The sequence below is a fragment of the Poecilia mexicana genome, unplaced genomic scaffold (assembly GCF_051168715.1).
Source record: "Poecilia mexicana isolate PSO_F unplaced genomic scaffold, ASM5116871v1 scaffold_19, whole genome shotgun sequence".
NCBI lineage: Eukaryota > Metazoa > Chordata > Actinopteri > Cyprinodontiformes > Poeciliidae > Poecilia > Poecilia mexicana.
The window spans coordinates 18681491-18704907 of record NW_028263388.1 but is presented as its reverse complement, the minus strand read 5'-3'; the positions used below and the strand labels follow the sequence as shown (position 1 = coordinate 18704907).

The 23417-nt window shown below is 38.9% G+C and overlaps 1 protein-coding gene across 2 annotated transcripts in view; it reads right to left on the bottom strand.

Annotated features, from left to right (window-relative positions):
• The window catches only part of LOC106928326 (adenosine kinase-like), a 165708-nt gene that overhangs the window by 5565 nt on the left and 136726 nt on the right, over nucleotides 1-23417 (bottom strand). For both annotated transcript variants that reach the window (XM_015004500.2, XM_015004502.2), the window contains exons 8-10: nucleotides 18869-18904; nucleotides 15006-15120; nucleotides 11-97 (exon numbers count right to left, since the gene is read on the bottom strand). In XM_015004500.2, coding sequence (XP_014859986.2) covers nucleotides 11-97; nucleotides 15006-15120; nucleotides 18869-18904 — 238 coding nt within the window. The remainder of the gene's footprint in view (nucleotides 1-10; nucleotides 98-15005; nucleotides 15121-18868; nucleotides 18905-23417) is intronic.

Sequence of the window (23417 nt, the reverse complement as noted above, 5' to 3'; positions counted from 1 at the left end):
AATTTTATACCTCCAACAAAGGCGTCTCCTGCTCCGTTGGTGTCCACAATGTCATTTTGGTCGATGTCCAAAACGGGAAACATGGTCACTTTACCACCTGTGGTCAGGAAGTGAAACGATAGTTACTTGAAATGCCTCCAAAAGTATTTATAGCCATTTAGCTTTTTCACATTAAAACCACACAAGTCAATGTATTACAATGAGGACAATGGGACAGATCAACTTAAGGTAGAGAACATTATAAAAAAGAATGAAAATGATACATAGTTAAATGCATCATTTCACAAACAAATCCTTGTATGTCTGATGTGCAATGACTAGTTCCACAGTTTTTCTTTGCGAAATACCTCAAAGGTCACATTAGACATTTAAATCCCTGCCGTATACTCCTTGTGACCCTTCGGTCCAATGTGAAGTCCTTTGCAGCCCATGAACCAGTTTTCTTGCAGGATTTTGCTGTTTTCAGTTTCATCGATCTTCCCTTCAACTCTGACCAGGTTTTCTATCCTTGCTGAAGAAAAGCATCTCCACAGCATCATGATGCAACCTCCATGTCTAACAGAGTTGACACGGGAGTGAAAAGCAATGCACAGACCACTGTTAAAACGTTTTATTTCTAAAACCAGTTAAAAACCTCATGTCATTGCCCTTCCACAGAATAATTATGAACCACTTTGTGTTTTGGTTTAGCACATAAAATTACAATAAAGTGCATTAAAGTTTGTTTGTGATTTCCAGAGATTAATAATGTTAAGTAATCACTTAGCTGAGGATAACATTCTGCTGTGCGAGAGAACATTTTAGTTTGAATAATCATATGTGAAATATTAGAAGATCTTTGAACTACAAACAGTTTGAATCTGGAACAGCTCAGATCAGATTAACAGCAAATGCTGCCGCTCAGATGTTCGTCCTCCTAAAGAAAACTACTTCCCACATCACACGCTTGAAAATGTTTTTACTTTTCCTCACTCCTGTCAACCTTAATGCTTGGTGTGGACTTTTATGCCCCCCTTGGGATAAACTCTCCCAGCTTTGGTGATCAAATGTGTGCAAAGTTAAAGAGCGTCAGTGCTAGAAGTGGTTAGTTTGTCCAGAGCCAGATGGTTGATTGAAAATACATACATACATAAATAAATACATAAAGAGAATAAATAATAAAATACAAATATAAAACACATCCAGATTTACCAATATTGTACATATTCACAACTACAACTCATCTGAAAGAACTTTAAATAATGAGAAAACTAACATTTCACTTTGAAGAACTACTCAGAGCCACTGGGGAAAAAAATCTGATAAGAAATCTCACATAGATGTACAAAATCAAGGCCTTTATTCTTACCAGTAAGGTGATATATGATTGTTAGCTTCAGCTGAATATTAATGTTTGTTAACCGCAAAGTGAGCTCAGTTTCTAACAGCAACAATATTCTAATGTTTATTCCTTTGCTAGTCTTGAGTGGCTCTTTGTGTTTTAACAATCAGTGAGAGCAGCAGTGAAACGTCTCTTCTGCTGAACCATTTCCCTACATGATCTTAAACAATCACGACACTTCAATATATTTATCTGGTGTTTTATGTTATAAACCAAAACAAAACAGTGTATAATTGTTAAATGGAAGTAAATTGAAACACGATTTCTTTCTTTTCTTTTTCTTTTTACTCAAAATCTGAAAGGCGTGGTTCCCTTTTGTATTGAACTCTCCTGATTCATTACTTTGTAAACCCAGCTTTCATTGCAGTTAAAGCTTTAACTTGCTGGGGTTTTGACAAAGTTTCTCTGCTGGATTTTGTCTGTGAAAGGCACTTAGATAAAACTTGCTCTCTTGCCTACTTTTATCTTAACGTCTTATCATTTTTACATGAATTATTTTTTAAAGTACCATCAATGTATTGCAAAAAAAAAAAAAAAAATGCTGCTTCTAGGCAAATGGTTGGCCTCTTCAACATTCCCAAATTCTATCATAGACAGTTCACCATCACAAAGCATCTCAACAATACAGGAGCACAAATATTTCATGCTGATGGTGTCAATAGTTTATCAAAAAGCATTATGGAAACTACCATTCCATTTTAATTGGTTTTTAAAAGTTACTCTTTTCTATGAGTGACCAAATAGAAGGTGGATGAAAATCTAGAGGAAATATTAACTTTTCAGATGGTGGGCAAGCTTTACGCACCTACTGTTTTGGATTAACCGCAGCGCGAGGTCAGTGTAGTGGTTTCACTTCAAAACTGAATCCATAACATGAGAGTCTTTTTATTATTTTCAGAGGATTACGCCGAAATCACACACTGCTTCAATTATCAGCAGTGTGTGAACTTCAAAGACGCTCCCAGCTTAAAGCGGAGCGAGGGGTGGAAGGAAGAGGAACAAAAAAATCTACCAGATGACAAAGTCTCGAGGTGTAGAGTGACATTAAATCAGCAACTTATGTCAGAACAATGTAAACCACGCACACGATCTTCAAACAATCCGAGGGCCCCGGTGCAGACGTGAACCTTCAAGAGGGTGTCGGAGACAAAAGACTGACATGCGGATGAAAGTAACAAGAGAAGGCTGACAGACCTCTTATTGAGAAGAGACACGGGGAGTTTATGGAGAACATGAAATAGAAAAAGAACTACAAAAAATTTGTTTAATGAGGCTCCCCGCTATGTGACAAGGGCTCAGAGTCGATCTGAGCAGCAGATGAGACACCGCACCTTATCAATTTTTTAATACGTTAAAGTTCCTGCCCTAAAGAGCAAGAGACAAACCCGCAGTTGAACACCTGATGTCAATGAAGGAAGCTGAAGAAACTCCGTGTGTAGCGAAAAGCTGCGTAACAGATCATGTATCAATAATGTACCAGATTAAAGAGTTCAGTGGTGTTTTCATAACAGCACTAATTCTTGTAAAAAGGAAGCAGATGACTGATAAAAAAAATAAAAAATTACAATAAAACAAGAATCCTTTCAGGATCAGCTAATTAACAACATAAAGACTTTGTTTAATTAATGCCACAGATGAAGCCTGAGAGCCCTCCTCTCTCTTGAAATGATTAACCACACGTGGAATGCGTGCTTACAATAAATTTTAGCTTGTCAGTTGTTCTGCCGTTGAGTGAACTGAAGTCGTTAGATGTGGTCGTGCTAATTCGACGAGCTTTGCGGATGCTTTGAAAGGCCGAAACTGCTGCACTTGTTCTCCAGAGGCCGGTGCTCAACACGGCCACATTGTCTCTCATCAGGATTCTCAACTTTGTACTCGGAAGTATTAGAACTTTGATGTTTTTGTCACGTATTAGCCACAAACTTAAACAAAATAATAAGAAAATATTTTTACTTTATGTAGCAAACCAACGAAATGAGACACAACTTAAAAACGTTTCTGAAAAGAGTTGTGAATTTATGTTCTTCCCCCATCTCTAGTGTTTTTTTTCTTCCATGTTTTGCTGTACCGAGACCGATCCATCAATTTTTCTAGCAACTATGGCAAGCCCCACAGCATAATGGTACCACCGCCATGTTTCACTGTGGGGATGGTGTGTTCAGGGAAATCTGTTTTCCTCCACACATACTTTAGCGTTTTTTTTCAGCAACAGCTTACTTCTTGTCAGAAACCTGGCTTAAAAACGTTAAAAATCAAGATCTTTGGAGCGTGTGACTAAAGCTCGTCGACACCTGAGCATCTCTACTGCTCCAAGCTGTCATGATGGACGGCCATGTCTTTGTAGGTAGTTGTGCTTTAATCTATCTATTGTACTTATACTGATAAGCATTTTCCATCAAAAATGCACGTAAATCATTTTCTAGTTCTTCATATAAATCTAATTAGATGGATATTTGGTTCAAAAGTAAATATTTGTTTCAACATCTATATTATTGGTTTAAGATTATTATTATTATAAGACTAAACATAGACTTATTTGAATTGTGAGTAAAGAATGCAAATAAAAAGCAGGCTGCTTTACATCTTGATTACCAAGGAAGTATGTTACGGACCGAGACATTTGTCTTTGTGCAAATATAAGCCCAGAACTGTTCGTGAAAGAAACTTAACTTAACTAACTACTGATCTGGTACTAGCTAGATCAGTAGTTACCTGTCAGTAGACAGACTGACTACTGATCTAGTCAATCTGTCTTTGACTAGATCAGTAAAGGGTGTTGCTAGCCGTCTACATCCTGCACAGCTCAACTGTTTGGCAACACTTCAAAATAAATGTTTCTATCCATCTAGACACATAAATGTCTCAACGTATTTATCATTATTAAAGTGGTTTTTAAAAAACAAATGCAAAAACAAAAAGCATTTATTTTGTTGCTGCAACACTACAACTGAAAATTGGGCGAAATTAATAAATCAAATTAATGTTCTACGCTTTATAGCATTTCTGCAGTACCACACAGTTTTTTTGTAGGTTCTTACACATTGTTTAATTCTAAGGTTACACCCCTTTCAGATCCATTTTGATTGGTCTAAAACTACACTGAGTTTATCAGTATTAATCACGGCTACGGATAGACATATGTCCAAACGAACTCCAAGTGCAGATTTAATGTTGAAATGGGATGTGCTGCTCTCTAGGAAGGCGAGCTGAATACAAAATGAGCATAATTTTATTCGTAAAAACATCTGAGAACCATGTTAGCACAAAATTCGAATTGAATACATTGAAGTTTGTGGTTATAACTTGACAAAAATGTGAAAAACTCCAGGCAGAATGAGTCATTTTGTAATAAACTCAAAGGGAGACAATTATGATTTCTCTTCTTTGCAAAATCCACCTAAGAGTGCAAGTGAATAGTTAAACAGGCTCCAAAAAACAGTTTTTACCCATCAGAGTACTTGGATTTATCACTTACAAGCAGATCTGTGAATTTTAATCTTATTTTCACGTTCAAGTTTTAGCAAGTTAGCACGATAACAGAGTAGACTCGTTTCAAGCCAATAGTTTGGTTGCATCTTTTAAGTCATAAAAACTCTTGAATTTGCCACTAAATGTTTTGCAAAGCGTCCTGTCATTGCAACCTGCATCAGAGGCGATTACACAGAGACTCTCAATTCACTTGTTTTTGTTTCAAGCCTCTGCAATCAACACAGCTGCTCCTTAACACACTGTTTATGGATTAAATAACTTTCAAGGCCTCCAGTTTGGTAAAAAGTAAATTAAATGAATTTTACGTAAAAATAATACAATTCTAGTAAAAAAAAAAAAAAAAATGAATGGCTGCTTCAGCGTTATTTAAAGTAACTTGATGATCTCAATTAAATTTGGTGATAAAGACATTTTGATTAGGCTAATAACACAAAATCAATTGTTCCATTCAGGCCTTTATTAAAGACAATCAGAAATCACTCTCAGTTCGGGTTAAATAAACCTCAATACATCTCCGTTGGATAACCTAAAGAACTTTGCTTGGTTGCCTGGGAGCCAAGTTTTATAGAAAGTAGTTCGTAAAGTCGCTATTTCTTTAGGTGAAGCTAAACAACTGGACTCAGGTTGGACGGATTGTTTTGATTCTTCCAACTTAGGATTTTGGAATACGTTGACAAAAACGGTAGGGAAACGTCTCCGGTAATGAGCAAGAATTTATCATACAGGAGGAAACCAGAGTCTGACACCTTCAGTGATGCTGAAAATGCCAACAGGGAGGGACATGCAAAATCATTGCAGATAATTCTCAGCGCCCTTTTAAAGATGGTTGTTCAATACACAGATTGACATTATTTGGAAAACCAGGCCTTTGTAAGTCATTTTCAGGTTTGCTACTGGAAATAGAGTCAACTTACTTCAGTGAAGGAGGTTAGAATCAGGAAGACTGGAGAGAGCCGTAAAAGCTTTTGTTTTTTCTTTTGGCTTTGACACCAAAAGCAGCCTCCGCTGAGTGGACAGCAGTGAACCTTCTATCATATGGTGACATTTTAACTGAATGCAGCAGGAAAGAGACAAAGAGTTTAAAAAAAATAAGAAGAGGATGATGGCTGTTTTATGTGCAAAACTGTGGTGCGATCAGCTGTGATGAAGCATCTGTCCCCTGCTGAAACCAGCATTAGCGCTAACCCTGATGGTGAGACAGAGACGAGCAGAAACGGCAATGGAGAAAATTGTGCTGCGATAAAATCCAGAGAGTATTGAAGGAACTCTGTTCGACGTGGTATTTTGTGCTGTGTGTGAAGGACGTCCTGCATGTTTATATGGAGCCGTTTAGACTCCACAGTGATGCATGTGTGAATATTACGAGTGAACAATAAAAGTCCCAAAGTATAATTCTGTGGGGGGTTTTTTTGTCTGCAGCACTGATAAAGTTTGCATAGGAAAGAAAAATAAAGCGACAAACTGATGTGACAGAGCAGAACATTTTGAGAACATATTCAGTGTCCTCGGCCTCTGTTGTCATATTAACTTAGAAAAAGAAAAAGCGAATCTGTGACTGTCAATTTTAACAAGATCAAGTGTGTAATGCAAAACCTATTTTAATACACAAAAGGTAAACCAAAGAGTAACACACCTCACATACTTTTTTGTAGATATCCTGATTTGTTTGTATGTTAATTTTTTTTTTTTTTTTACAAACTTTCCCACTTTGGCTTCTTTTTCGCAGTAATTAAAACTGAAAAGTGTATTGTGTATGTGAGCTTTTACAGTTTTAGTAAGACTTTGCTATTACAGCCTTTTATATATTAAAACCCAAGAGGTAACAGAGGGTGTACTTTCTTTAACCATGAGATGGCAAAGCGAATTAAACATTTTTTTTTTAGCATCAAACAGAGCCTCTCTTTCTGATTCCTGACTTAGAAACATTGCTGATGAGTTTTCCAGAACATTTCCGCGAAAGGCACATCATGGTACATTAGACCTTCAATATTTCTCATTATTCATGACCACAGTTTGTATTCTGCTGCTGGGGGAAAGTTCACACGACCTCACCGATGCAAAATATTCCATTTGACTGACACGTCAACTCAAGTTACACTCCAACAATTCCCTCGTTGTCTTTAACAAAGACCTCATTGGCAAAAAATCTGCCACGGACATGGCAATAAGTACTAAAATAAAAATAAATAAATAAATAAATAAAATAAAAAAAATCCTTCTGCCAGAACCCTCTGACTCTGTTGTTACTGGCTCACAGAGGATCTGAAAACATCACTTCACTGCACTCACTTCACATTTCACAATAATGAGTCTGGCAACAATTTTTTTTTCAATCAATAAACCTTTGCAGAATTTTTTAAACATAATGCTGTTCTTTTCAATTTATTCTGGCAAAAAACAGGGGAGCAGATTGGTGGCGAATATGTGGGAGTTTTGTAAGGCAGAGCTCTGACAGGTAATGCGCACCAGCAGGGACAAAAAGATATATATATATATATATATATATATATATATATATATATATATATATATATATATATATATATATAAAAAAAATAAAAACTCAAAAGGAATTTCAAATAATTCCTTCCAGTAAGGTGCTGTATAATTGTGTGCTTTGTTAATTCACACTTCATAATTCCCTCATTACAGCTCTTGAATGGTGGTGATTAAAAGAAATTCTTTCAGCAGCCATCTCTTTGAAATGAGTATCAATTAAGTCCTTTATTACTGGCTATTCTTTTTGGCAATGGCAACCCTCAGCACAGCCGTGACTGAGAAAATGCTTTCTAATGAAAAAAAAGAAGAAGAAAAAGTTACTGTTTAAATAAGAGGACTTCAGCTGCTTTTGAAAAATGATCATATGCAGCAGTGTTTTGACTCGGATTACTACAAGCTATATCGCTTGTGTTCCAGAGTTCGATATTTTTTGCTTTGACAGGTAGGGCACGGAGCTGTCAAGTCATTAAAATTAATCATCTACACAAGTAAAACAATGAGTTCATTTCATATGCTGCTCTCACCGCTGAGTGAATGGGAGCTGCACATGAATATTTAGCCCAAGTGCTCGACAGAGATTCAGGGAAACATTTTTTTTTTCTTTCTTTCTTTATGTGAGAAACTTCCCAGAGAACGCTCCTTCTGGAACGGTTCCCGTTGTGTCGGAGCCAAAATGCAGGGCCTCAGAGAGGAAAGCAAGCCTCACCGCTTTTCTTGGCAAACGTCACAGGTTAGAAGCGAGCTGACATTCAATCTGTTTCCCTATCACGACCGGCATCTTTGCTCGCAAGTGAGTTATATAAAAGAGGACATGTGCCCAAAATTACTGAAACCGCAGGCGAAATATCATCAGTGGCTGAGATCCTTTCAGAGAGTTTGGGAGGAGGAGCCTTCAAGCTGATGTGTCAGCGAGCAAGAAGAGAAGCGCCTGGTAAAAGTATTCATTCCCCTTCAAATCTGTCATATTTTGTTATGGTACAACCACAATTAATTAGGAAGTAAATAAAAGCTGCAAAGCTCTTGGAAAGAAAATCTTAAATGTGACATGGCGGCCATTTGCATTCAAGTTTCCTGAGGAAATACTTTGTAGAGCCTTTTGTTGCAGGTTTTGCAGACCTGAAGACAGAAATTTTTCATCGGCGAACCCAGGCTCAGACCGTTGGTCACTCAGGTATGACCAACAACTGAATGGCGCCAGAGCCAGTTTGGAATAACATCCATAATTTTAAAATAATTCACTAAAGTCAGAAAAATACTTTTTTTCTTTTTGAAGGCCTTGCAATTAGGAGTGTGTTAAAAAATGTAAAAAACATCTGTTTGCATAAGAATTGGGATTCTCATTTACTATGATTCTGAATCAATATGAAAGATTTGTCTTATAAAATAGGACAAATCTGCTGGCTGTCGGCTGTCTCCATTTTGTAACTAATCAGGACATCCTGGAACATAAACATGAGTGAAAAGCGTCACAATAAAGAAGAAACTATAAAAAATGAAGAGCGAGAGATTCAACCAGGCCCATCTCAATGAAGGCAAACATTTGGACTTGTTCAGTTTGAGATATGCTTTTACTGTGTGCAAGATTTGCAAAATGAAAATGAGGCACTTCAGGAACACCACGAATGTGCAAAACCACGATACACCATACCCGCCCATATAGAGCTCTGTGCGATGTGTCGTGTGATTGGTCAGACGTTTGCAGGTGTGTTTTACTTTAAGAAGTCCGCCTCCACTATTCAGCTTTTAAATCCGCAAGCGATGTGAATGCTTTTGGGGAACATTTGCACAACGTGGAAAGGAATTGTGTAATATATAATTCTTCACTAAATTACTACAGTGACTGTCGAACGGATAAAAACTATTGGATGGAAATTGAGATGTCGCAGACAGAGGAGGCCGTCTGTAGAAAGGTGTGGCCGCTTCTTGGTGACCGTTTTGTTAAAACGAAATGGAACCGTGCTGGAAGAGAGTGGAAAAGATACAGTCGCGACTCCATTTGTCATTCTGCCTTTGCAAAGCAAACTGTAGTAGATCATTAGGGCCCTTTGCACTCCTGTAGACTGAAGCAGAAATCATTGTGAACACTAGCTTTGAATGGATTTTGCTCCCAATTGTGTCCCAAAAAAAGAGAGAAAAAGCTGAACCGAATCGTGAGGTAGTAAAAGATGTTTAGTAAACATGAATCAACTGCAAACAAATTTGTGGAAAATATTCACGGTACTCTACGAAGTCCTTACTGATCTCCTGGAAGTGAATAAAAGCTACTGCTCCCATTTATTAGCGGTTGAGATCCCTCTTGAGCGTATCACTGCAGCCACCACCCGTCTTGGAGGAGAACTGCTTGTCTGCTGGTGAAGCATTAACTTTACTTCCACATGACAACTATGTGCTACCTTCTGCTGGTCTGTCACATCAAATCTCAGCTGCACATTCTGAACTTTGTGGTTGTAGCGCGAGGAGAATGTGAGCAAGTTGCAGCTGGAGGTTGATAATTTATTCTGTTGAATATAAAGTACGTAACACAAACATCGCACTTTATTAACGGTGTTCGGTTACCATGTAAATGACTCCACTTTCCGCTTTAACGGAAGCTAAAGGAGAAAATCATTTTTGCTTCGTGTCTGGTATGAGCTTCGTCCTCCATCTGACGTGATTAACACATATAGATCGGAGTCGGAGGTAAAAAATCCGCCTGCATTGCCCCGTCGAGAGCTCTAAAACTCTCAGAGGAGCCGAGTCAGGCTTTATCAAGTCCTTATCAGCGATTACAGTGGCAACCCCTGCTGAATGATGGTTTATTAGATCTCCTCCCTGTTAAGGTTCAGAGTGTGGCGATCGTAATTACCGCAATAATGTATAAGCAAAGGCCTGGTGTAATTCAGCAGTGTCAGAGGCAGCTAAAAAAAAAAAAAAAAAAAAAAAAGAGCCATTTCAACTTGCTCCTGGCTCTTGAGCGTCACATTCGAAACGGTTTTGTGTTAAAAAGCTCTGAATAAAGGGCTGGAAAAAAGAATAACAAATTGACATCTCTTTTTGGAGAATTATACCACAGGGAAAGGCATTCTCCCACCCTTAATCACTATAAAATGGTTTATAAAATGGTTTAACATGACACACAGAGGCTGGCAAATGATCAAATGCTGACAGGAGGACAAATTGCAAACAAAATGAGAGATCAAGTTTATTAGAGTGCCGCCTCTGGGAAATGAAAATCTTTAATTCTCTTTTTACATTGACATTTATTTGGCTGGTACGGATCGCACGCCGACAAACACACACAAACCGCTCGTGTTGCACCTACGACAGCTGTAACAGCTCCACCGCAATGAAGGCACAGTCAATGACATTTATCATGTTTGCCTTTGTAGATGACATCTGAAACACATTGTCTTTCATCCAGCCAGCATTCATCATGTATTTTATATAAAGTTCACAGCGGCGCGCGGCTGTGTCTACGTGCGGGAGCAATGAGGGGAGCAGGCAGGAATTATCCATCACCTCCAGCACAAACGATGGATCCTTATTCCTTTTTAACCCTCAGGCCCGTCGATAAAAAGGCTTCTTGTAAAACCCCCCCCTGAAAGTAAATTCCCTTCTAAGAACTTCACTTTAGATATCAATATTTAAATTGTTATTGGCTTGTTACTTATTTATATGCAGAATAATTTATGGCCAGGAAAAGAATCTGTATCATCATTTATTGACTAGACATGGATTTACATTGTCTTGCAAGTGCTTATTACCATTTAATCTTCCCAAAAATGGTCTCGTTGCAACCACAAACTGAACTGTATGTGGATTTTAAAAGTAGTACATGACTTTAAAGATGAAGGGAAACTGTAGTTAATTTTCAATTAACGTTTTTTTTTGTTGTTGAATGAATAACAATCTGAAAAGTGTGGTGTGCTGAGACAATTATAATTGCAAGTCTCTGAAAGGGATGTCTTTTGCAGTTTTGCACACCCGTGACTGACAGTTTTGCGTATATTTATTTGCAAAACTGCTTAAGCTCAATCAGATTGACGAGAGAGCATCCGTGAACAGTACCGTCTTTGACACTCCATTAGGTGTAGATCTGCACTTTAACTGGACCGTTTAAACATCTGGTTCGAAACCAGGGGGTTTCAACTTTAAAAACAGTTTTGAGGCGTCTTTTCCAAGGCCCTGTGCAAACCACAGTACTCACAGAAAGAACTGTGATTTGCAGATGAAAATTGCAGCCCATATTGTGATTTTGAAACTTTAACCGACTTATTAGCCTTTTCAAATTTTGATCGTTACAACTTAAGAACATTAATTTGTTTCGTTGATAAGCCACATCCAGTGGGGAACTCTGGTGGCACTCAGCCAGCAACACTCCCCCAAAAAAGCTGGTTTGTTTTTCACCACTTATTTATAGCCCCAAACAAAGCAGCAGCAGCAGCAGCATATTTGCATAATGACAACATCGGCGTCCATTGTTTTCCCTCTAAGTGCTCGAACCAGCTGCTACAAGACAGCTGATGAGTGTTACTGCATCAGGATACGCCGCTGACATTTTTCGTTGCATGTCACAGCTACTATATCAGGACTACTTGAGAGTGTGGTTGTGTGACCAGTGAGTGTAATATTAGGCAGATGACACAACACTAAACAATGGGTGTTGCGCGTGTTCCTCTCAGATAAATTAAGCGCAATTTATGAACCGCAGCGACTAACAGGAATATCACGCCTACTTAATCTTTTTATCATTTCGCCACATTACGATCACAAACTTCTGTGTACTTCATTTGGATCTTATATGGTAGACCAACACAAAGTAGTGCATATTTGAGAAGGGTAACAAAACTCACTATCAGGAAAGAGTGGCATGTGTTTGCGTTCACATAGCATGCTGCCACCGGCACCTTTTTCAAAGCTTTTCATTCCTATTAGTTAAATAAATGACTTTCCTTCCACTAGCTTTTATTTAGGGGTATCACTTTCAGGAGACCAAATAATAATGCACAACACACTTGTGAAAATTGGCGAAATGTTAAAGTTTCTTTCCACTTCACATTCTGGACTCTTGTTTAGAAAAAAAAAAAAAAAGAAATTAGCAGTACTGCTGTGATTGCAACGCAAGAAGAAACCTCACAAGGCACTGTTAACTATATGCTTATAATTACTAGCCGACTGAATCATTAAAGATAAATTATCTAAAGAATTTTAGATAATTATTACATTATTACATTATTAATATCCGAAGGGATACTGATAAAACATCCGAGACAAAGAAATGTCGCAGATTTTCTCAAAGGGACTTTCAAAAACATTGGTTTTCATCAATTGGGCTGCAAATCATCTCAGCATTATGTTTGAATAAGTAACCTTGACGGTTTTCAATGACACGTAACATAAGGTCAAATTTATTAACATTCATGCATCCTTTGCGACGTAGAAAGAAGCTACACTAACTGATAAAGTATGTGCAACATTGCATTCACTTTAGAAGAAAATGAAGAGGCTACAGACATGTTCTTAAGACATTGCAGCCAGCATGATTTCATGGCAGAAAAGTTGTGTGTACAAACAAGAGTGCTCGTGCTTGGTTTTGTTTTTACAGCACAGCAAAGAAAAGTCCTGATTGCTTGCCACAGCATTTTGAGTTGGGCCAAAGATGCAGCATCTTCAGCTAAAAGACAACACAGAGGCTCCCAGGTGTAGAGGAAAATATTTTTTTTTCTCAAGCTGATAACATGAGAACTCATTACAGCGGGTACAGTGAAACTTTAGTGTTCAGAAGACATATATAGCAATATATATATATATATATATATATATATATATATATATATATATATATAGCCTCTATGTGTATATGTATATATATATATATATATATATATATATATATATAGCCTCTATGTATTGTGCTATAAGTCTGCACAAAGCAACATTTTCATCTATATGCTCTGCATGTGAAGAATGACAATAAAGCTTGTCGATCTTAAGATGTTTACAACAAATATATATTTGTGTGTAATTCAACTGCTGGTTTAAAACCCTTAAAACTTTAAATTATATTGTCCCTACGGTTCACAGTCCTAAGTAAAAGAACTTGAGTAGTTTTCTCGAGCAACATAAAGCTGCCCGTCCCCCACATGTTGCTGAGCAGCTGGCTGAAAGAAGGCTAATACACACTTATTATTAGCCTTATAGTTCATGGGGAATATTTTTATTCCCCTATTATTAGGAGCTTTGCATAGCAAACTACAAATTTATCATCCTCAAAATATCAGCATCCACAACAATGCATGACATTTGCCAACAATATCACAGGCTTTTCTGATGTTGTGTCCCATGCACCAAGAAGACATGCATCCATCAAGCTTTTACTGGCTGATTCCCTATGCTTCCCAGTCTTGTCTCCAGAAAACAAAAACAAAAAAAAGATCAACATTTACCACAGCACTGCACTACAGGCTGTTTAACTGATGTAGCAGCTTATTCCCATTTAGTCATAAAAGCCTTTTTCGCTTTCTATTTTCTGATTTAGACTAAACTGAAAAAAGTAAACCAAAAAACATGCATTTTAGATCATCACTATGTAACAACACTGACAGGAACTAGATGTAAAACAAGCACGGTGAAACTGTTCACTATTTAAAGGTATATTCCGATAATCTTAACTTGAAAAACTCTGGACCCATCAGAAGGAGCGGTTCTGAATCACTTGTGTTTCTCTTGTAACTGTACCCTTCTGTGGGCCCCAGTGATGATTGATATGTTACCTACAGGCCAGCTCTCTCCATGCTCTGCTAAAATGAACTGAACCACAAGGGCAATGAGGAGAGACACCCTGTGGCTCCGAACAAAGGCAAAGGCTCGCAGTTATTATCTGAAACTACCCACCGCTTTTCTCACTGCCCAAAACTGCACTCCAAGTTAGCATTCAATGTAAGATCTTAGTTTTATTAATATTAAATGTAATTCTTGCTTCTCTCTTGTCAATAGTTCCATTTTAAAAGGTTGTTCACTGAGCTTCAAACTGATTCTACAAACTTAAAACCCTGAGAAATATAAAGAAATCTTTGGTTTCTTCTTCTAGTGTGTAGTAAACATAACTCCCTGGAAGAGGAGGATTTATTCTTGATTTCGGTGGCTTGTGAAGCTTATTGGTTTATAAGTATATAAGTTAACTTAATATCGCCGTAGTTCTGGTCCCGAATATATTCTGTATTAAGAGGAAATGGATTGATTTCAGTGAACAAGCTCGGTCCACTTCTCCCAAAGGTCACTCTGCAAGCATTTGGCACAGGAAAGAGAGAAAAAGAGGGCAGGATGTTAGAGTTGAAGCATTAAAAATTGCCGAGGACCAGCCTGGAGTGTATTCAAGGCAAAGTTAGAAGTACTTCACAAATCAATGGCTGCTCTCTGCATCCCCCACACTTCTTTTATGCTCTGAAATGACAGAATGTAGAGCAAGCATTCTTGTCTTTTTTTAAACATCTGGCGTCAATATCAGAGCTTCACTTCAAAGACATTACTGATAACACTCTGGCCTCTCCAGTCATCTATTTAAAGCTCGGCTCTCTGCAGTTCGGAGATATAGGGTTTAAGTGAAGGGTAAATATGTCCAAAAGGGGCCAGTGCGGACAAAAAAGCAGAAACCTACCAACAGTCGCAACGGTGTCGTCCTTGCCCTGGGTGAAGACCACCAATCGCTGCCTCTTTGCGTTCTCCTTGGGGAGGTTTTGGGTCTTGTGCGCGATCACTGCAATGTCATCCGTCTGTGAAAACACCACAGAAACCCAGGAGGGGTGAACATGTTAAGTTGAGTGAAAGCATCATGAAGAGCATTTTCGGAGTAGTCAATCAAAGATCACAAGTGTTGCTGAGAGCAGGTCAGATTTTTTTTTTTTTCCTATCCAGACGGATCAAGTGATAATAAAACCAGATGAGCTGGTGTGAAACGGATCAATAGGAGCACGCTCGATGATGCTTCCATTGAAGTTGCTAGAGGGCCTGGAAAATATTACAATGTCATATTCCCTAAGTGAGATGAAAATGAGAGTGTGAAGATACGCTTTTTTGTCAGATAACGCCGCAGTCTGCGAGCAGCGGGGGATAGGCGGTGCATGTACTGTATCGTTCTCCTCCTGAAACAGGCCATCTCTCCTCAGCATCTGCACGGAATGGATATTCTCGCCTGGAGACGACAGAGCTCTCCGGAGTGCTTGCCTTTGATCATGAGAGGGATAAAAAAACCCACACCTGTCAGTGCTGCTTTATTATTAACTCATCATGATGTACTATGAGCAGGTAGAATGTCTTTATCGCAATCTTCCAACGAAGTGGACGGCTTCTTCTGTACATCGAGGAGCTGAAATTACAGTTGCCACGGACATCTGTGTCAAAGCTAGCACTAAAGCAACTTTAGGTTGAGCAAATACTGTGATTATGGAAGCAATCAGAGAGATAGACTCCGGCCCGCACCAGCCACTCTGCCTCACTCGAACCAATGAGCTTTTACACCTCTAAATGCTTCCCAAACGTCCTTTAATCAGCCCTAAGAGGTCCGGGGAGACCCAGGGCTGAGGGAAAAATGGGTGTAACACTCTAAGTAAGTGCTAATAGTGAGGTTAATACAGAGGCTGTTAGCAGGCGATGTTGAAAAAAGAGCAATTTGTCACTGTGACTGCATGTAACCACAAGCACTGAATGCAAAACCACACCGGGCTCCAGCACATTGTCACCCTCAGGTTTTATGTTCGCTGACATAAAATAGACATACCTCCACTTGGGTTCAGGAGCTGAGAGTTTCTAAGAGCATGAGGTGGAGGTGTACCCATCAGGGCTTGCATAATAACAAAAGGTAGGCAAAGGCACAGGCTCCGTTTCACATATCAGAAACACTCACCTGACAACTTCCTATAGAGAGAAAATGACGTTGGTGGGGGGGTGAGTGGGAAAAAACCCCAGCAAGCTAGAAACGGATTGACAAACGATACGGTCAATTTGGTTCACGGCTGACAAATGGCAATATTTACGATCGCAGGGCGACTGATCAGACATAAATCAACAAAGCGTGAAATATGAAAGCTTTACAAGGGTGTTAAATTGCGTTGCTACGTCGAAGCCACCGAGAAACTGATAATCTCCACCGCGGGCTGCTTGGAGGGGAAAAAAAATGCTGCAGGGGAGAGATTCAATTAGAGCTGTGATGCAGAGAGTTCTTTTGAGCATTTAAAGGAAACAGATCACAATCAGGAGACTGCGTTCAGATCTGCTGATTGCTGCGTCTGGGAGGACAAGCTCTTTATCTTGTATTTATACTGAAGAAGAGTGGCTGTCATTTGTGTTAGTCATCCATAATGTGATGATAACAGTGTTTCAGAATACATTAGGAGCACATCACGCTGTGTCTTGAGGGTTAGATCCTAGCAATATTTAATTAAAGTTTCACTAAAAAGGCCTAATTAGTGAATTAACAAGACTTCTGATGGACTGAGATCAACCTCACTGTCATTATAGGACTCAAAGTGCTTAAAGAAACCTACTTCAGTATATTAGCTTGTTAAACGTGACAATACCAGAAATAAAGCAGTGGCCTCTATGTCCTGTTTGATATTTTGTACTGAAAGGACAGAAAAAAGCTCCAGTTAAAAATGGCATGACAAAAGATATGTCCTCGCATTTTAAAGCACCCCAATATTTCTTGTTAGAGTTAAGCTCTATCCGTTTGTTCTCGGCATGTGATTAGCATCCGGAGAAGTCTAAGCTATTATTATGGGCCTTTGAAATATTTTGTCTTGCAATACTTCGGGAACTCTGTAGAAAGAAGGAAAGAAAGACAGAATGATAGACCAGATACGAATGAGTTGAGAGTGTGAGCGCTGCTACTGGCTAACTGTATGCTACTAACGACAGACGTTAGCAGATAACATTCTGTCGGTGCTAAGCTAATGAGCTATTTCACAGTTTTTTAATCTTTTTAAAACATATGGCTAGATGTTAAGCTTGTGTTAGCATAAGAACCTAATAAAAACGTTTATACCTTTCAAGCTATCGGGATGCATGTGCGTTCGATGACATGCTAAAATCACAGCGCCATGTAGTGGCCTGGCATGACATTTACAGCGGATTCAAGGTGTCTCGGCGATGCCGTCTAAGAGTGAAATCTTTTCCCACTCAACATCCGAAAATACCAGCAGTTTCCAGTCAGTGGTTTCGTAAATTTGACTTGAGAATAGTTCATTTTCCCATGAACTATATTCCTTACTCATCCAGATCTGGAAAACACTTACAGACTTGAATTACATACCTTTTCCAGTCTTCCCTGCCCACATATTGACCCTACAAACCTACTCCATACTGTTATATATAAGCAACAGTGTTTTCAAAAGGTGTTACTGGAAACATTGAAGAAGTAGCCTGTCAAAGGAAAGTACAATTCTCATCAGAAAGTGACAAAAATAAATAAATAAAAAAAAACCCACTTCACTACTGTGAAGAAAACATCTTTCAGCTACAACCATCCAGAAATGCAGTGGGTACAGTACACACCACTGCTGTTATCTGGAAAAAAAAAAAATCACATTCATCCAATGCAATTTCACAGAGTGTTCTGCCAAATCAAGTTGACACAGAAAATGTCAAAGAACTGTAACTACTCGCCGAGTCTTGACTTTGCCCTTTGTGCTGTTTTTTTTTATTTTTTTAACATGGGGCCCCTCCATTATTACCTCCTCCTCCTCCTGCCTTCATCCCGTCTCCTCTCTTAAACCTGTCACTGCCATCAGGATTGCATTTCTATTCTAGTCACGTTGATCACACCGTTAGTGATTCTGGATGACAATTATTCACACAGAGCAGAGCCATATTCAAGGCGGATCTCTCTCTCTGAAAGATAGCACTTAAAATACCTGAAAAACACAGATCTTGGCTATTTGTGCTTTTGTTTTTTTCACATTTAAATAGAGATGTGGATAATGTGGAGGGAAGAAAAAAAAACAAGTGAAGGAGAGACTCTGGGAATATTCATTTTACACTTAAGAGGCAGCCCAAACAAGCGCTGCAATTTCCATCTCTATAATCTATAACAAGTGGCTTTAATTTGGGTGTTAAAGGAGAGTGTTTCCGTATGGTGTCATGGTATAGCACTGAGCAGAAACCATACAGTAACATCCCTGAGTGCGACGAGGATAATGAGGAGGCTTTTTAACCTGGCAACCTGATGAGCTTCAAGCCTGCGGAGAAAGGCTTGAAACCGTGCCCAACTTCTCAGCTTCCCAAGAGGCTTTTCAAAATTCAATAAATAACATCTGTAGGCGATGTTGGGTGCAGACCGAGCGAGTGCGTCATAACAGAGAGCGGGGCTGAACAAAGAAACCATGACGACTGCCTGGTTTCCATAGCAACTGCTGCAAGGCCTGGAGAGTATAATAGCACATCAATCACTGTCCAAAAGGAACTTCATTATCAGCAAAAAATAAACCTTTAGGATCTTTTTTACTGTTAAATTGCCGGTCAACTCACCTCAAAGCCCAGCTCTTTGGCAAACGTGGCCGCTTCCTGGAAGAGATGAAACACACACACGCATACACGCACAAACGCACAGAGACACACACAAATGAGCAGTTAATTACAGAGTCACAAAACAGAGCACAATGTCCAACCACAGACGTGAAGTGAAGACATCTCGTTTCCCCCTCGGCTCCTCACATGTCACATGAGAATAAGTAACCTGAGTTAGCACCGCTCTGCCAGCTCCTGATTTAATAGGCAGGCAGCCCACCCCATTTAACTATTATCAGACATCATCTCATCTTACCGCAGCAGCGTGAGATAACACTACATCAGCCTGGAGGCTTGAAACAACCACTGAAACCATGAATATGTGCTGGTATGTGGGAATCCCCCATCCTGCAGGCATTCAGCGCCTCGTATAAATAGGTCGCTTTAGACTCTGAACAGGTGCACTTTGCATACCAATACTTATTTAGGTTACATCGTTTCCCTAAACATGCAAACTTTCAAATGCTTTTTAGAGCACTAAATCTTTAGCTTTCAAGATATACAGCTAAAAGCAGATACTTTGATTCACTGTGTAAAGCAATATACCATAACTTATTTTTTCTTTGTATGAAATTAAGTTACACTTTCCATGTCTTATGTCCATTAGGATAATCAAAATGATTACCGTATTTTCTGCACTATAAGGCACACCTAAAAACCTTCAATTTCCTCAAAAGCCGACAGTGCGCCTTATAATCCGGTGCGCCTTATGTATGGACCAACATTGAGCCACAACAGGTCTAGCATCTGCGGTAAGCAGCCGCCGACTTCATTTTCGCCTGTAGAAGAAGAAGCGCACAGTGCATGCTGGGATAGTTGTCAGAACGTTTGTTAATAAAGTTTGACTGACCTATCTACCTACTGACCATCTAGAATCAGGTTGTCTGCAGGTCATTTAGTACCACGTTCTCCACGAACATGCTGTGCGCGAACGGAGAAGGGTGACTATCGTCCGCCCACGCCCCAGCCCAGTTGAGGAAGGCTCTCCTCGCCGACCAGAGTCGGATTGTTTTGTTGACATTCCGTTTAGTGGAGCTCCATCTAGTGGATGCATAACGTAACTCCAGCCTCTACTGTAATGTCTATTTTATGCGCCTTATAATGCGGTGCGCCTTATATATGAAAAAAGTTTTAAAATAGGCCATTCATTGAAGGTGCGCCTTATAATCCAGTGCGCCTTACAGTGCGGAAAATACGGTATTAGTTTTGACAAATTCAGCAGTTTACATATCTCTCGCTTCCATTGAGATGTACATACTGAGTTGGAATACTATTTTATTTTCTGGCGTATTCAGGAGAGCGTTTCCACCCGGACTCTGATTGTCCAGCGGCCCTACAACTCTTCGACCCTATACAACTTTACGTGTAATTTCCAGAAGCCTAGAGGTGCCGTATTTGTATGATCAAACACTTATATGCAAGTACACAAGATCTTGCAAAAATACTTTGTGACGATTCCGGTCGAGGGTAATAAAAAAATTCTTAAAATTCTAAAAATGTTAGAAATTGAGATACAGAGCACAAACAAACTTTCAGATTTGTTTTAATGTAGAATAAACTACATATTATTCTATCTTTAACTATTAGGCTTTTAAACAATGGATATTAATCTTAATAATTGTTAAGCAGAATAAAGCACTCCTGAAAAGAAAAAAAATCCCGTTACATTTATAGTTTTGTATTTTAAAATGAAATAAATGTAGTCTTCAGTGTCTTGTAAACGGTTCTTTCATGACAGCAAGTGTCGGCGCCGGTTCTCCTCTGAGTGGAAACAGCTGCTCATTAAAGGTGATCAGTCATGTGAGGTACATGTTTGGCATGTCAGGATTTATTTACAAAAAGTGCTTAAATTGTCTGGTTTAACTCTTTGTGTACCTTACCAGAGGAAAAAGCTGTTTAATTTTTCGAAAAACAGGGAAATTGTTCTCCTACTTCTACTCAATTTCAGTCAGCTTTTTTAAAGCAAAGCTAATTATTTTTGTTAACTTAAAAGAAAGAAAAATGATATGGCTTACAGTTCTTTTATCTGCAAAATGGGTAGAGAATGTGCAGAATCAAACATGGTCATTTTAAATGCCAGTAAAGAGACGTGTGTCTGCAGGTTGACATCACTGCTTACTGCATTGGCAGCTGCAGTGTTGGGGAATATTCGGCGTGACCAAAGGTTGCCTCTTTTATCGACTGGATGCATTTCTATAATTTTATGGATCGAATTGGTTCTAACCCTGCCCCCTTCAGTCTGTATTCAATTTCCTTTTCCAATCGATTTCAGAGCAGAAGTTCCCAGATGGTTCCATGTCACAAACCATCTGGCAGGTCAGGTTACCTTTGGTTACCAGATGGCATGTAATGGCAAAGTCAAAGTCTACAATGAGCAATGTAATCCAAATTCATGCTGTACATCTATTTTTTATTTATTTTTTTTTGTCAACAATCATACTTGGATCTCTGGCTGTTATTCATATAAATGTGTCTTGAAACAACAGAGAAGTACAAAATGTAGAAAACACTCAAGCTGTGAGGAGCTTTTCAAATCCATTGAAATACCTACTCTCCTGCTCTGCATGGATGCTTGATGCATGTGCAACATTTTTGTGAGTGTTTGCAAATGCTTAGGTCTCTAAAAAGCTGTAAGAGTGACATGCACAATTATTGCAAAAATAAAGTTTACTACAGACACAGTTGTTAGGAAAGGAGTTTTGATTTCTGTTTGCATTAGAGAAACAATGATGATCACAAATGGAAGAAGAACGACACCCAATCTGAAAGCTACCATATATATATATATATATATATATATATATATATATATATATATATGTAAAATTACAGTTTTTGGCACATATAGCCAATCCCCACTGTGTTTGCCTCAAAACACGTTTACATTTCTCCGTAGGGTATTAGATTGATAAGCTAGTGCTGGTGCACCCACGCAATAAACTCAATGTTTTACGAACTAAGCTGAAAATCTGGAGACTGTGCCATCACTACTTTTTATCTCTTGCAGGTTGATGCCCAAATTTAGCATTCCGGTGAGAAAAATCATTACTCTTCAGTTATTTTTAGTGGGGTTCTTGGATGTCTTATCATTTATACAGCTTGTGCAATTGAGATCTAAGATCTCATTTACAAGAGGGACCTGTCCTGTCCTCACTTTTATTCTTTCTTTCTTTTTTTTTAAACAAATATTTTTTGATTTTGATTCAAAACTGCATGTACTTGTCGGGACATGCAAGCACAGACACAAGTAGAAGGTGTAAAAATTTGCCATGGTTATAATAGTGTTATATGATTTACACTGTTCACCTCATTCTACGTTTAACTGAAGACAGAAACAAGCTACTTGTCAGTTAGGAACAATGCCGTAAATCATGAGCGACAACCTAGTTCGCCAAGCACACTTCTGACCTCAGACGGGTCTGTAAGTTGGCTTTATGATTCTAAATAATCCAATTATGTGCAGAAGTGGGATGGGTGTTTGCGTGACCTTGGGGAGAGGTTGACATCTCGCTCCTCAAACAGAAGGGGAGGAGATGACATGGAACAATAAGGTTACAGGTCCCTGGAGGGAGCCCTCATGGCTCTCTCTCTCTCTTTCTCTGCTTTGGATCAACTTCACAGCAACAGCAATATGTCAACTCATCACCCCCAGCCCACCCATCCTGTCCACAATTAGCAGATATAGTCAAAGGGCTGTTTTATAATCATTTAAAGTAACCATGTCTTCACATTTCACCTCACTTTGCCTTTTCAATCCATCGAAGGTTCAGGTCTCACATTTGTTTTCCTTTATTTATGACCACATATTGACTTTTCTCCTCAGGAGCGCTCAATCACTGACAAACGATGAGGCTTCTCGTGGAGACATGAGTGGCTTAGAAAACACCCTGTCAAAACTGTTGTATTTCACAACAAAGCATTTAAAAGAGAAACATAAATGAAGGCTGCAGCAACGATGGTGCCGCTGAGCAGCACATGGCTCTGATTCACCCTCCCTCTAGTTAGCAGCTATAATATTTGTGAGAAAAGCCTTTCGAGTGTGTGTGGGCGTCAGGAGAAAAGATAATTGAAGCAATATCTATGAGCCACATGTGTACACTGTAATCCTTTTCAGGAATTTATTAATTTCTATGAGTTGCTGTGAATTCCAACATCAGAAATATTTGTAATATAAGCTTAGCTAAACCTCGTGTATAAACACTGTATGGCAGTAAATATGTAATTACCAGGACTGAACATGCAAGCCAATAAAACAGAGCACATAGGTAATTAAAGTCGCAATTCCTTAAGGAGCTTATGGCATTAATATTCAAAAAATATCCTGTTCCAGGCTGCGCATGTTTCGCATTTGACATGTGCTTGTTTTGGTATGTTGTGGTAGACGGCTTCCAAATGACGTCCCATGTGCTTCTGCAGCTGTTGCAACAATGACAAGTGCCTTAAAGTGACATCTGGGCAGAATCCTCGCGCACTCAAAAAAGCATCTTGTTTGTTCTGAGATTGCCGTGAT